The sequence below is a fragment of the Egretta garzetta genome, unplaced genomic scaffold (assembly GCF_000687185.1).
Source record: "Egretta garzetta isolate BGI_Z169 unplaced genomic scaffold, ASM68718v1 scaffold278, whole genome shotgun sequence".
NCBI classification, from domain to species: Eukaryota; Metazoa; Chordata; class Aves; order Pelecaniformes; family Ardeidae; genus Egretta; species Egretta garzetta.
The window spans coordinates 864004-879729 of record NW_009260608.1 but is presented as its reverse complement, the minus strand read 5'-3'; the positions used below and the strand labels follow the sequence as shown (position 1 = coordinate 879729).

General features: G+C 42.8%; 1 protein-coding gene across 1 annotated transcript; it reads right to left on the bottom strand.

Annotated features, from left to right (window-relative positions):
* Positions 1-2381: 2381 nt before the first annotated feature.
* Positions 2382-15164, bottom strand: LOC104131650 (OX-2 membrane glycoprotein). Its single transcript, XM_009644842.2, has 5 exons — positions 15089-15164; positions 14053-14379; positions 13292-13552; positions 11353-11466; positions 2382-2563 (listed from the first exon to the last, which is right to left on the bottom strand). The coding sequence occupies exons 1-4, from the start codon at positions 15144-15146 to the stop codon at positions 11357-11359; spliced, it is 756 nt and encodes a 251-aa protein (XP_009643137.1). The 5' UTR covers positions 15147-15164; the 3' UTR covers positions 2382-2563; positions 11353-11356.
* Positions 15165-15726: the final 562 nt, after the last annotated feature.

Sequence of the window (15726 nt, the reverse complement as noted above, 5' to 3'; positions counted from 1 at the left end):
CTGATTTATAAAAGGTCACAAGCAGTGTGCTACCAATGAAAGGAATTGTGCAGCCTTATGTTCAAAGTTGCTTTATTTGGCTTCTTTTCAGCAAAGGCAAATACAGAAAACAGGACAGTCAATACATCAGTAGAGCATGGAACTTCAGATAAAAAATAATTAAGCAACGAACATGACACACATGCACACAATACCTCTAAAAATATAAAATACAATTTCCTGATGAACTGAAGTTATTTTCAAATCCGAGGCAAACCGCATCTGCTGTGATCAAAAATACTTCTGTAAATTTATCTCAAAAGTTGTTTTGCTCAAAATTAAAAAAACCCAAAAAAACCAAAACCCAAAAAAACACCCCAAAACCAAAACAGCTTAAAAATCCCCTGAAGTCCCACTTTCTGTACAGAAAGGAAGCAAAGTAAAACAAAACTACAAAAAAGCCCAACATGCAATGAAGCATTTCTGGTATCCAAAACAAGCAGGAAAAAAAAAAATGGACCAGTTGGTGTTTTCGCTGGATCAGTTGTTTGTTCTTTTTTTTTAACTAGAAAAAAAATGGAATATGTAAATAAATAATTCGTATTGTACCTATAGTAGTAACAGCGAATGTCACCCCTCACGTCCTCAGTAATACATGCAGACCCACACACACACACACACACACACACACGCACGCACCCCTTCATGCCAGACTCTAGCGAGGCTGCCGCTCTGGAACCAACAAAACATTGGTTCTGAACACTTAGTCGTAAGTCTTGCATCTGCTAAATCTTCTCTGTTGACTTTTTAGGTTGGCAGTTCGTACTCTTGGCAAACATATGACAATCCAAAACTCTACACACTTAGTCAGACGGAATATTTCAGACGCACAAACAAATGCTAATCGAACCAAAGAGACAAGCAGATACTGGTAGGGATCCTGATACGATGACAATTATTGAGACGGAAGGAAGACTGAGAAACACCTTAAACATCAGCACTCATCAGCAGCAGAACAAAACTCACCCGAGGACCCCCTGCAGTCCTTCCATCTATCTATTCTGTCAGTAAAATGGGCCACAAAGTCTGTACGCCCAGAGGTAGGGATTTCTTTTAGCAACCTTTGCTCTGTGAAGCAGGCCCCGAGCCCTGGCGAGGTGCCGGGAGGCAGAGGGCATGCCACGGCTCCCACCCCTCACAAATACGGTGAGCTGCCAGGCCATGCCCAGGAGCGCTCTGCTCTCACCAGCAGCCTGCGGCCATGCAGCCAACAGGGGGGACAGGCAACCCCAGCATTAAGCCTGGAGATGGCCAGATCTTGGCAAGCTTGGGCAGGCAGCGAGCAGCAGCCGGGGGTGGTGGGGGAGATAGGGGCTCCAATCCCACCCGGGGCAGGAGCAGAGTTAGGTCGCAGCTCATAGGAGGAGCGCAGTGTCTTTCTCTGCTACCAAACCCATGACAAAGTAGTAAATTTTGCATCTGTAAAATTCCCCACCGATACCATTACACTGACAGCAATGACACACAATACTTAGTTCAGGGCACAACAGCCCCTGCACCAAGGCCCAAGTATGGAAATAATAGCTTTTGGCCAGCAGAGCAACTTGAGTGTGTTTAAAAAGACAGAACAAGAAAGGATGAAGTCGGGGAGACTATTCCAAACAGTGCAAAAGATGACCATATGAACTGTCAACAAACCTAGTCTATGCGTTTTGACAGCCAAGAAAGAGAAAGGCCGGGGTATTAACAGAGTTGCTTCGGGAAAAAACAGAGAGAGAACCACAGCAAAACAGAAAGGAAAGATGGGGATGCCTCCTCCTCACTTATATATTAACACACACACACACACACACCCCCCAATTAGAAAGAAAAGCCGAATAAAATAAAGTACTTGTAACTCTTCTTTCCCAGCTGTGGCCGCTACTGCCCCTAATCTGTCATCTGCTTGGAGCCCTATTGCTCTTCCCCAGTAATTTTAGCAGATTTGGTGTGGCTTGAGTCCTGTGGTTTTGAGTCCAGCAGGTCTCTGCGGAGCGAGTTAAGCAACAGATGTGTTGGCACATTCACGCAGTCACCGAGGAAAAGGAGTCAGATCAGCTGGATAAGAGAAGGAAAACCAGCTGCCAGGAAAAGGGTGATGAACGGAGAGCTGCTGCAAGTGAAATTGCAGGCAGATATCGGTAAAAATTAAACCCTTCTTTACTGAGGAGCAATTAGGCACTGGAAGAGGATCCCCGGAGAGCTCGCAGAGCCTCCATCTCTGGATGTTTCCAAAACTCCTCTGGAAGAAGGCAAATATATTTTGCACACTAGCAGTACCAAGAGTGGCACGAGCACATTTTGCGTGGCAGAAAAAGGAGCAGACTAAATGGTCCCTCTGGTCCCAGTTTTTTATGATTAAGCGTCTAGACCGGATAACAAACATTGTGCTAGTCTTTTCCATTATCAACTCAGGGTCTAGAGGTGTGACGTATTTCCATTTTGTTGCTGTTTCTTTCCAGCCAGTCAAGTTACTGCTTGTAATGTTGACTTCAGGCTGCTGGGCTGTAATGATCTGGTAGGTGAATGGAAATCCTCTAGGATCCTAGAAAACAAAGAAACCAGAAAAAAGCATGAATTGTGGCTACTGTGTTGCTGCCTCCAGTCTTGCTGAGCAGTGTGGTTGCCCCTGGGGGCGGGGGGGATGGGGTGGGGTGGGGGAGTAGAAAAGCACAGTGAGGAAAAGTGGGGAGGAACAGTCACAAAACTGCCCTTTGGTGAACAACCATAGGACCTTCCCTGCTGTACAAGTCGCACATCTTCCTAAAACACAACGAAACAGGCTTCACCTGTGTTCCCCAGGCTTCACCTGTGTTCCCTCTTGCTTCCTTTGCTCACTACAGATGATAGCTTCTTAAATTTAAGGTATCTTTAACAGCACAGACTCACACCTGACACACAAGAAGTCGTTAAGTAGAACGATCTGTGCCTAAACCCAAATATCTGAGCCCAGCACCGCTTGCCCCAGGCACCGCAGGAGATGCCTGCAGGGCCCCGCTCCCAGTGATCGGTGCTCACTCCATCCAGCTTGCCCTGCACTCACAACACGTCCCCCCCAGGGACCTCTCAAAAGGGAGAGGGATGTTTAGCCCCCTCATTATTTTGTAAGGCTCCAAGGAGGAATAGTATTCAAACTGGTGGGGGAAAAAAGGAAAAAGGGGGGGGGGGGGGGCGGGTTTCCTCCCTTTTTCTCCTTAAGCAACAGAAATTCCTTTGGGACCACATTTTTGAGAAAGCCTGAAAACAACAGTTATGGAAATGTCATGCTACGCACTACACAACAGAGTTTTCTCCTTGGTTGGGGATAAACTACCCAGCTCGCCAACACCCCGTTCAAAGCCATTCACTACCAGCAGAAGGGCAGGCGCTGGCTTACAAACTATTTCACCTTGGGAGGAAGGCAAGTGATCCTGCTCAGCAGTAGCTACCAAAAGACATTACCTAGAGGGTAAGAGGGAAGTACACTACTGAAAAAGGTGTTTTAAAACCCAGGTAGTTTATATTACACAAGATACCAATTTACATTTGAATTTTGTTTTATGACCGCTGAAGGAAAACCTGCAGTTATCACAGTACAACCACAACAACAAACATTTGCTTTGAAGTAAACTAATGGAAGGAGGAGAAAACAGAATTGCATTGGAAGATGTAAATCAAAGCTTCCTGCCTGGTGATTTCAATCACCAAGATTTAAAAATCAGTCCAGCTTACAGTACTTTATACAAGACAACTGTATAGTTGTAACTAGATTTTTTTTTTTTGTCTCGCCCTCCCCAAAGATTGCCTTCCCACCCTAAAATTAATCAAAATCATGCTACAGCTCTGATTACAGCTCCTAGAGACAACAGGCTGAAGAGAGGGGTTAAAAAGGCTCCTTGCCTTTGCCCTGTCAACATTTGGAGCGCTCCCTGGGGACGTGCGGCAGCGTGCCTTCGGCCAGCTCACTGGTTATTCTGCCCTTCGCTTTCCTATCCATTTAAACAGCGGCCAGCCGTCCGCAGAAACCTGGAGGAGATCTGCACACACATCAAGATGAAATCTGTACATCCTCCCATAACATGTACGGTAGAAATTTAGAAAGATTGGCTTAAGAGCTGTTCCTGCCTTCAGGTAAAGGCTGGAACAGCAGGCACGTGGCAGCACTGCTCGTGCTGCACGGCACCGTCAGCCAGCTTGTAAACTGGCCGTGGCCATCGGGGCTACCGCTCACAGCACACCCCATAGCCTCGCCCTCTGCCCCAACATAAGCGTGGCTTGAGAGTCACTTGCGCGCATCACCCGAAAATTCAATAAGGTACCTTAAAGTAACTGGATGATTATAATGTCCCTTTTTGAATGTGGAAATTGGAAGCTGAGTGCAAAGCCTTACTGCATATTTAAACAGTAGGAGGAAAACAAAAAAAAAAAAAAGAGAAGGTATTTCCAAACAAGAGACACGGAATATGGCATGACAAATTTTCAGAATTAGTACTAATCTATCTGCATATAAGAAGAATGATTTACTGAAAAAAAAAAAAAAAAAAAAAAGAAAAAAACAAAAAGGCATTCTCCATTTCCTTCTAATACAGTAGCACATGAATCAGGAAAGTTATTACACCAGTCTTTGTTTTCACTAAACTAAGAACATCAACACCTGTTCAAACAATATTGCAGATTTTAAGAAAAATTGACCTGAAGACAAGATTACATGATTTTTTAAAAGAACTTACTACATACCTACTACTAAACCAAACATTTTTTTTTCATTCTGGAAACCACACACTGCAGAATTCAGAATATGACAGTGAGATAAGGAATATACAAAACCCTAAATGGATTTATAAACTAGAAAAGCAAACCAACTTCCCTGGATGGTAATACATAAATAAGGTTATTTATTGAATATATAGAGAGTTTGATATTTCAAAATGCCATTGTAATGTTTGAGACCCAATTTATGACACTATCTTTATGTGTGTTTGAAAAAAATAATGAAATATATATGGCATCCTTACTTTTCATGTAGAAGAGTACGAGAAAGGTTTCCATCTCCTTATCTAATAAACCTGCAGACAGCCAAAGTATTTTACAAAGGAAAATATTTTGGAATTGAGCACATAAATAATTCTCACCATGAAGTAAACGAGAAATTGAAACAGCAAGGCAACTATTCATTTATCAGAGAAGTGTTATTTTTTTCCTCCCTTTCAGCTGCCAGCCATTTTATTTGCTGCTTATACACAAAACCCTATTGTTGGAATGAAAAGGAGAATGAAGGACTGGAAAATTATGTCATAACGAAATACAAGCACAGATGAGGAGAGAAAAAGGCAAATATGATGCACAAGATAGAAATTGTGTTAATCACAAAGCGTAAAGGCCTCTCTGTTTGCAAAGAAAGGGTCTTGCTTTCAGTAGCCAGTACTTCTACACCTCTACTTTAGGTGGGCAGGACAAGCTCCAAGATGTTTCCTATGCTGCTACCTTCATCCTGTTGGTGGCAAACAGGATTTATTTCATCATTCCAGACAAAAACCCCAGCCATGCCCCAGGAGACTGGAATTCATCTGCGCACCTTCCCGTCCTTCCTCCTCTGCGACTCCTTCTCCCAGCTCTTCTCCAGAATGGAAAGTGGGACAAGGAGGATGTTTTCCCCAGCAAAACACGCTGGGGGAAAACACGATGGGAAAACGAACAAAGCACCAGCTGTCCCTGTCCTTCGCAGTGAAAACAGGTAGCACTAAGTCATGGAAAGCTTGGAAAGCATACCCGTGCTCTCTCATATATCTGGTGCAGACCGGTGGGTACTGCCAGGCACGTTTCTGTGAGCAGAAAGTATAGCGACTTACTAGGGAACAAGAGTTGTCTGGACGCAGCGGGTGATGAAACCCAGGAAACATCTTCACTTGGGTTGTGAAATATTTATGTCTGTGGGCAGCCTGACAGCAGAATTACCCCTCCGCTGACCTTTTTGTATGGGATTTTTTTTTTAATTTTTTTTTTTCTTTTCACTGTCTGCCCTCATTAACTCCATTTAGGTCTGTTTGGCTATAATGCTTTCTTATGCTCTGTTTTTTGGTGGTGGTGGTATGGGGTGTTGGGTTGGTTTTTTTGGTGTAGTGTTAATAAGGGTAAAAGAATGAGGCTGTTGTAAGCAAAACAACTTTCACTTATAGCACTGCATATTTTTGCTATTTTAGGGAATTCAAAATAGGACAAATACAATCTCCTACTCAGAAAAAAGCCACTTGGGAGGAAACCAAGGCAATTCTAAAATGAGCCTCCCCAGATGGGACATGATGGCCAGAGACCAGTTCCTCTGCAAGCAGGGTGTGTTATATCCATCTGCCTCATGAAAGAGGGAATGACGTCCTGAATTTATCATCTGAAAGGCTGGTATTTAGCTGTCACTTGAGGAAAAAATATTCTGAAAAGTCTCCTAAAACTGAGCTGCTACTACGGTGTTCTCAGCTACCTACAGTCTCTCACTGTTAAGAGAAACAACTGTATGTCAAAGCAAATCCACTGAAGAGAAAAGCCAAGTCATACAGACAAAATAAGAATTGCCATTTTTTTTAAGCCAAATCTTAGAAACACAACCTTCCCCAAACTGAATAAACACTAGAGAATACTGCTGTAATCGCTCTTCCAGAAATAATTCCTATCTTTACTATAAACAAAGCATGGAAAGTGTGTGTAAGTACTTGTTCTTGTGAAGTTTCTCAAATAATTAGAATCTCCTGCACAAGACTTCCAAAGATGTCCTGGAAGAGTGGGAAATATGGACACCAAATTTCAGGTTTCCGATACCCACGTATTTTAGCTGATCAGCCAGATTGCTATGTGCAATTCAACAGACCCGAATCTATATTATTTGTAGCAACTTCCCAACTTCAGAAAGTAATAATCAGGACATCTTAAATTCCTATTCACAGTATTAAGTGATCTCTAGTTGGTAACAAAGAGGTATTTTCAATCTGTTTTATAGTACTTGTGCAATATTTGAGGTATGCTCAGCTTCAGCATCTCTTTGAAATACAGTTAGTTGGCTGTATTCAGACATGAACAACTTGAAACACAAACTTTAATGCCGCTTCATCTCAGTTTCTTAAAGTTTCCACTTGAAAGAAAACCTGAATGTTTCAATTTCCAAACAGGAAAACCCCATTGCTACGTTGGTGCTTTCTGCAGAATGGATGTTTTGATCTGACCTAGTCTCTTCTTCTGTGACTCTTCAAGTAGTCTTCTAGGTTCACCTAATCTGCTCGGCTTTCTTACATCGCATCATATCTATGCAGTAACAAGCTCCAAGAATTCTTTGTCCTGTTGTTATAGCTTTTTAAACACAAATACAGTATTTGACCATTTCTGAAGCCTTCCACATGGCAAAACGTGCATAACCTACCCAAGAGAGATCAACACACCAATGCTTAAAAACAAACAAACAAAAAAACCCAAGCCATGGCTTTTATATCCTTTTGTGAAACAGCCCTTCCTCCCAGACCTCCACAAGCCTCCGGAAAACAGTTTGTGTGGAATTTTATCCCCCTGCAGACTGCTAGGTCCTGAGAACTGACTGTAAAGCTTTTTAACTGGCCAGGTTGAAATAAGAGTATCTGCAAGCCTTGAAATAAACAACTGATGACATGGAAAGCATTCGGGTTGAGACATGTATGCGATTGGTAAATCACAGAAATTTATTCAGACTAATAGCCTTTATTTTGCTTCAATCCAGGCACTTGGCTTTTTAACTGGGCTGCTTTATATTGCTGTGGTCTACGTTTAAGCTCTCTTTGTTGAGCCAGGTAGGAAACGGCATAACTTTTTACCATAAGAGTAGCACTGAGAAACTTCCAGCATGGGTGAAATTATGCCTGGCGATTCATTGCAGCCTGCTCATTGTACTTTAATTGAGTGGTAGGCATGGCTAGGTTTGCCCCTCTGCTTGGCAGAGGATGAAGATGTGACTTTTCCAAAGCTTCTGCATCAGCTTCTGCCACAAAGGCTGCTCAGTTTGTTCCCAAACAAGTGACTTTTTGCCAAATGTTGTGAAGACGCTTCGCTTGGCTTGTTTCCAGGTAGAATCAAAATGCATGTATGCTCTGTAACTGGTACACAAGGCAAATGCCTGAGGGATGGGACATCAACTTTGAGCCCCAGCTCTCCGCCTGATTCCCAAGCATCTACCATGGGGAGGAGGGAAAGAATAAAAATAAAAGGAAAGCAAAACCCAACCACACTCTCAACAGCAAAAGCAGAAGAGAAGAAACTTTGTCAGAGAAGGATCCCCAGCCACCCAGATAAAAAGCTGTTGTTTTACTGTGAAAAACAGGCATCTTGACAAGACTGGAAAGGCTTTCCTTGTTATCTAGTGCAGAATGAAAAGAAGTATTGAAGCCTCAGAAAACAGCCTCAGCCAGCCATTAGTATCCTCCAGCCAACCCTATTAGCTCTCTGCTGTACTGTTAGAAAAAGCACGCCCAGAAATATGGATGCAGGCGCTGCTCCTCTTTCCAACACTGACTGAGCATAATAGAGGATAAAACCAGAACAGGGCTTTCTGCAAGACATTATTCTCTCTTGAGTGGACAGACTGCAACCAACACTTTAAAGAGCGTAACCAGGTTTCACAGATGATCAGGGGAAAAAACAAGTCACCGCAAAAACAGACAAGAGTCGGGAGCGTGCTGCTCAGAGGGGAGCTAAGGAAGCGGAGGGGACAGCCTTGTCGTCATGTGGTATTTGTGGAGCAGTAATTCACTCTTAAACATAGCATTAAAAATTACTGTAGCTCCACAGCTATTTTTGGCATTCTAAGGATTTTGCCAGGAAAGTGGCAGTACAAGATAAATAATTAACTTTTAGCAACAATGAACTAATTAATGAGGCCTTTGGGAAAATAGATGTACGTTAGGAAGACGGACTACACATTGCCCTAAGCTGGTCACTGTATGAACGAATAGGTCAAAATCACTCTGGATAAAGTAATGCTGCCTTTATGCAAAAAGGATCCAGGTCAGTGCATTACATTTTCAAAACTCAAGACCAGAAAGCAACTGAAAAGATACAGACTAAGACTGATAAAACCAGACTACATTAAAAGAACAGAGACTGAATGACTTACAAGCCCACTGTGGAAGTCATATCCTGGCATCACAGTAAATCAAAACCCATGATAAATGGGAATGCAAAGAATTTAAGTCCCTCAAATCCTGCTTTTGTTGATGAACTCCGATACAACAAACTTACACCCGCTGCTAAATACTGCTCGTCTAATTTACCCACTCTGTGCTGGTAAACTGGTATTTACGTGAAGTCTCGGCCCTGTGACATGCTGGCACACGTGTGGGGCCAGGAATCCCCATGCCCTCCCAGGTGGCGAGGCATGAGACCCCATTTCTCTTGCTGACACAGGGGGGCTTCAAGCTCTGAGCGTGAAGAAGGGGCACAGTGCTTTAGGTTTAAACATATCATGCTTTTCTGTGTAAACATATCATGCTTTTCTGTGTCATGCTTTCCTTGCAAGGCAGGGGGAGGGAGTGAGCTCTGTTCAAAGTTTCCAAAATAACATGTAGGCTCTGTTGTTGTGCATCACAGCAAATTCCTCCCCAGCAAAAAAATCCTGTCTTGCACGATCCGTGACCTGGCACAAGGATGTGTGAAATGGCTTGAGGGTTCCAAGCCTGATACCTAGCGGGCGGTGTAGGGCATAGGAAACCTGCTGTAAAGGTAATCGTACTGCCTGCTGGGCATGGTCCTGTTAGAAGCTATCGCTGGAACCCATGTGGGCATTGCCTGGGGAACCGCTAACATCCAAGGGCCAGAATCATGCCAGGAGGTATGTTAACATCCTCAGCCTAGTCTAACCATGAATAGCCTAGTCTTCTCAAGCAATGTTTCACTGACTGATGCTGCTTCTGCTTCAGGGACCAGTGCAGTCACAGCATCCCAGTGTGGTTCTCCTCATCTGGCATGCAACAAAGGGTCTTCGAAACTCTGCAAGGCAGCACCTGCATTTTTAGCGCTCTGCTTGCCTGGTCACTCTCCAATCTGCTCTAGCAGGTGATCCCAGACCCCTGCCAGGTCACTTCTCCCTCGAGGTCTCTCTTTCAGGGTCTGCTTAGCAGAAGCTCATTTGCGTTTGGAATGGTTGTTCTAGAATAAAGATACGTCTTTCTTTTGAGCATTTCACCTTTTTCTCTGATAGTTAAAAAAAAAAAAATTAAGAACCAATTCCTTGCCCTTTAACTTCCAAGGTTGGTCTGAAAATTCAATGGCAATTTTCTGTTTTGAATTGTTTATAGGCTCAATGGAAAGCTCACATACATCTTACACTTCTTACGCCCCAGATATAACTTCTTAATTGTTCATTTCTCTTTCTTCTCAGTGAAGACTTTTGTGTCTCTGGCAGATTTACTAGATAAACCCCTCTTAACAGGAAATGCTGTAGGTCTAAGTTTGTAACAGACAGGTCTGATACTCCTGGAAAGACTTCTTTACCTTATATATCACATTATCATCATGAAGCAAGTACCTAAATATTCAAGAACTGAGTTAATGTATGCTGGCATTTCTAAACATATTAGTATAATTTAAAGCCAGACACAGCATTTTAATCTAGTTAAATGAGAGTGAAACTGCCAATGACCATCCAATTTCAGTGATTTCTGAAGCTTAAGGCCTCCCCTCTCCTTTAATTTTTTCCTTTCATTCTGTTACTAGTAACTAAGACTAGAAAGTTGAATTGATCCGTGATCAGGTCATCACACATACAAGGACATTACACTGAGTGCGAGTTCTCCTTAATTCATCCTTAGGAAGCAGACTCGTGCCAAGTTTGAGTGCATTTCTCCATCATATTGCACTGTTTGTCTTAAAAATGCCAAGAGGGTGATATGCCCAGAAGAAAGCCCTTCCCTTGAGGGCACGTCACTTTGCATGAGCAGGTTTCTCTCCAATATATCTCTTCTGCCAAAAATTCTCTGAGCATACTTATGCTCACCACTTTTGCGGCCTTCCATGAAAATGTGAAAGAGCAGTGAATTACTTCTGCTGAGACTTCTGCCTGAAAGCAAGCCACGAGCAGCATGTCCTGCTCTGCTTGGATCCTCCCCTCCCAATTTGTAGTCTTGTGTTGTCCCTCGGTAGTAGCAGTGGGAAAACAGCTCTTAAAATTACGTGCAACTGAGGCAACCTCTAATAACTGTAAACGCGTTATTATTAAGCTTACTAGTCCAATTTAACAGTCTCATACCCCCAATGGTATCTCAGCAAAGTCTCATTCTTCTCTGCAGGTGACCAGACCTCACTACAGACTCCACAAAAACCATCGGTTTCCACGCATCAGTGACTCACCACTTCAACCCCTCCTGCACATCCTCTTCCTCCAGCACAGCATGATGAGAATTGAAGCTATGACAATTAAAATCCCCAGAGCAATCATCAGCCAAAGCAATGAGGATCCCTCTTCTGTAAAAACAAAATAACAAAAAATACAACAGACTAAGCTAGCTTATATAGGAAAAAGAGAAAAAAGAGCCAAAATTATGTCTGATTAGTGACAAAGGTTCCTCATCAAGATTGTGAAAGCTATTACTAAGCTCCATGAAAGCAGTAATTACTCAAAAGAGAGAGTGAACGTGTGTATCTTCAAAGACAAACCTACTTGCCCAGAGAAAATGCTTTGTGAAGAAGAGATGTGCTCATGTTCATCCATGGTAAAGAAAACAGTCATTCCCATACCCAACACGGTCATCGGCACGCATCCATAGGCAGAACTTTATACACGTCTCGACACTTTCTGAGGGGTTTTTTTGTTCATGCAGAATTTTTTTTGTTTGTAAAATAGAAGTTATTCATTTTACTGTTAAACACTTATCACTGTTGCAAAGGCTAAATTAACTTTCAGAAAAGAAGACAGGCTATGTTTTGATGGCTACGAGTAGCTCTACCCAGCATCTGAATGTAAACTTCCCTCCCTGGTTGGACACGAGCCACTTCATGTGACTGCCATTAATCAAAATGATAGCACAAAGGCTCATTTCCAATGTCCACTGATGTTAGCTGGAAAACTTTCTGAATTAAAATTTATTTGAATCAAGCCAAAACTATCATGCCTTTTAACAAAGCTAGGCTGAACTATTCATTTGAACTTCTCTTTCTCTAAAATACAAGATTGTTAAAACCACAAGCTATTAGCTGATTTTTCATTGTCCTAGCAAGGAACAACTAGTTTCCTGCTTTCCTTTTTAAAAGGCCAAACCAAAAGAATATTGCATTTGAGACAGGACAAAAAGATAACGCTTTTTCAAGTAGTGTCACTCAGAATTAAGAACTAATTTGCTTTTGAACTTTTAGACATCTCTTTTCAGATCTCACTCTTTGCTTACTATTTCTATAACAATCACTTCTTGAGCATGCAATTTGGGAATTAACCCACAATCCCAAACTGCTTTTCCTGTCTTCCTAATTTCCAGGTGGCCTTCCTTTTAAGGCTCCAGATTTGGAGACATGTGAATTTTAAATCACCAAAGTCAATGTTCCTGTGTGAACTGAGAAGGGTACTTTAGCTTTTAATGTTTCTATTTCTCATCTATAGAACTGGGGTGAAAGACTTCCACAGAACAGAAGGTTGGAAGAAGAAATAAATTAGCACTACAAGGTATTCAGATGTTACATTGATGTATTTAAGATTTTCCCATAAACCCAATGTATCTTCAGCTGATCACCTTCCTGTCTGCCTGAAAATACTATTCCTCCCTGACCATTACTGCAACGCACGTGTGTCTTAGCAAAAATGTCAGAGAAACTAGAACATAATACACAGGTTAACCGTACCTAAACATGTAGTAAGTCTAACTGAAACATTTGGTTAATTGTTGTTTAGAGATAGTTTGTTACCAATTTCAAAACTTCCACTTCAGTGTTCATTAAGCCACCCACAGAGTTTTTACTTCATCTAGATAGATATCAGGTGACAAATATTTATATCTATGTTTGGACTGTCAAAGAAACTACGAAGGCCTGTGTGAAAACTGAAATTTGACTTGCTGCAAGACACATGGTTCTTCTAAAACTCATAGGTCCCTAGCTGACTAGTTTGTCTTTTTCCCTTCTCGAAGAGGGCCCCAGTATGTTATCATCTCAAAGACGGCAATGAGCGCAAAGTAGGATTTCCTTTCTTCTTACTTGGCACATACACATTTCACTCCCTCCTCCTCCCAGCAGATTCCTATCCAAACATGCTACTGCAAAACAAGAGAACGCTGCCAAGTAGCTTGTATTGTTCACCTACCTCCTTTTATTTTCACGGGCAATTCCATTTTTCCATTCACGTTTCTTACTATGCAGGTCAAGTCACCGATGCTCCGAGCATTGTAGATCTCCAGTTTACTGGTGACGGACACTACCCCATTGGTGTGCCTGACTATGTCCTGTGTAGGAGTAGTATTGAACAAGTTGTTCCAGGTGACGGTGGGCTCTGGGAGGCCAACAGCATTACAGATGGCTATCGAATGACCTTCGGAAGTGTTGTAATGGACAGATGCATTGAGACCTTCCAACACACAAATGAGACAATCTATCACCACAATGAGCACCTGGTCATAAGCAGCCATTTAACCATTATCAATCAGAGCAAAGCTTACTGGATTTGCACTGAGCCCTATGGCACAGGAACGCAAGAAGAGTTCATTGGGTCAGATCCCCCCACTATGATTCAATACTCCTTCCCTTACACTGAAGTTAGGTACCCCAAAAAGTTTCACTCAACCCGAAATTCCAGGTTTGAAAATAATCTGTTAAAGTAAAACCATTTCTCAGTCCGTTCTGTTCTCCTACCTACTAATTCCCTATCAATCGTAGGGTTCAGCACAGCAGCTCACAGCACTGGAGTTGTATCTGGCACCAGCTGCAACAGGCAACGTTGGTTTGCCCAAGTTCCAGCTGGAACTGCTCCAGGGCTTACAAACAAAGATCCCACTCCCTGCTTTTTAGCTGCTACTCACAGAATAACAAACAAGGACAGCTCAGACTTATCCCCACAGAGAACCTCACCTAAGACACTCAGGCAGGTACGTCCCGAGAAGGAGCCGACAGGGAAGGCATTGAAGAGACAGGTGTAACACCCTGAATCATCTATTCTAGTGTTCCAAAAAGTGATGTTCGTCTCATTGAGTACAAGACTTGTGAAATTCATTCGGTTTTGATAGGGCTCGTGAATCTTTAATCCTTTTGCAATGCTGTACGTAGCTATGTTATCATGTGATTTTTCAGAGTCCTTTTGCCACGTCACCTGCAGAACATCCTTGGATTCTGTCAGGACACAGCCGAGAGTCACGCTGTCACCCACCTTCACGTGTCTGTGTTCAGCCTGGGGCACCACTGCAATGACATGAAATAGTGAAATGGGCAGATAGCACACACATTCAGAAGCCTAACACTGATTCTAAGTCCTGGATTACCCACAGACACAATTCCATCAATTACATGTTGTTCTGATGGTTTTCCCCCCACCCAAACGTCCTTCTAGAAATCAATGAAGCTACGTTGATTTACATTGGCTCAGGCTCTGGCTTTCTTCTAAACTGTTAAAAAGAAGAAGATGTACCCTATTTCTGTACCCATCCCTGCAGACTTCCCACTTCAGTTTCATTAAATCAGCTCACGGCTTCCCATTCTCAGCAAAGACTCAGTTTTTGTTTCCTAAAAGCTAGAGGAAGATTGATTGCACAAGGGAAGTGCATACCAAGACATTCTCAGAGAACTTAACAGCAAAATGAGCCAAAGAGAATTTCTGGACTAAGGAAGATCCACACTATGGGAAGTTGTGAACTTGGGTGAATAACGGTGTCCAGTGTCACTGTAGATATGGGATGCTGCATGTCCCTCTCATGTCCAAATGCTGCTCCAGGAAGTCTTGTGTCACATCTGCCAGCTCTGTGTTTATGCCTCAGCTATCTAACCTATGTCAAATGTCATCACCAATCTGTATTTAACCTATTTTTGCCTCTTACTCTGACTGCTGAAGCCTCAGGAATCAGAAACCAGCTCCCCAACCATTTTCAGGCAGATTTCAGGAAATTCAACTTACCATTTGCCTTTCCAAGCTCAGCGCAAGCCAAGCACAAAACCAGAGCTCGGAAAGACATTTTGGAAGGGAAAACCTGCTTCACCTGAAGAAAGATAAGGAAAGATGCGTGACTCAGTAACAGATCATCTTCCGGTGGTATCACAACTCTGGGGTGCAAACATTAACGGCAGCTTTGTCTTGCGAGAAAAACATAGTTCTGGGGGCAGGCAGTGACTTTTGACACAACACAAAATGTGCTCCAGTCAAGCTGGGGAAAAAAATTGCATGGCAGAAGTTAGAAAGGCATTAATATTCCAGAAGCGGGAGGTACTGGTTCTCCAAGACTAGCTGGGGCACTGCAAGAAAGGTAGGGTTGGCTTGTGAGATCAAGGGATAAGTCGAAAGCAACTTCTCTAAGGACTTCAGGATTCCCCATCTGTCCAAAACTGCATGAATGGGGGAACTTTGGGGGCGTACTGCACCTGCTACATACAAATATATTTCCGAGGTGGGAAAGGGGCAAAAATAAGGTTGCCTTGCTGCTCTCCTAGTGAACAGCTTTTGACCAGCTTCCCATCCTCAGTCAGATCATATTGCCACAATACAGCTGAATCGGAGACCTGCCTGGAACTGAAGCTGGTGTCATATTTAAGTGGAAA

Coding starts and splice junctions, on each gene's coding strand:
- LOC104131650 (XM_009644842.2), bottom strand. CDS start 15,146: ATGTCTTTCCGAGCTCTGGTTTTGTGCTTGGCTTGCGCTGAGCTTGGA. Junction 14,380..15,088: donor TGAGCTTGGAAAGGCAAATG/GTAAGTTGAATT, acceptor ATGTCATTGCAG/TGGTGCCCCAGGCTGAACAC. Junction 13,553..14,052: donor TACCTGCCTGAGTGTCTTAG/GTGAGGTTCTCT, acceptor GTGTGTTGGAAG/GTCTCAATGCATCTGTCCAT.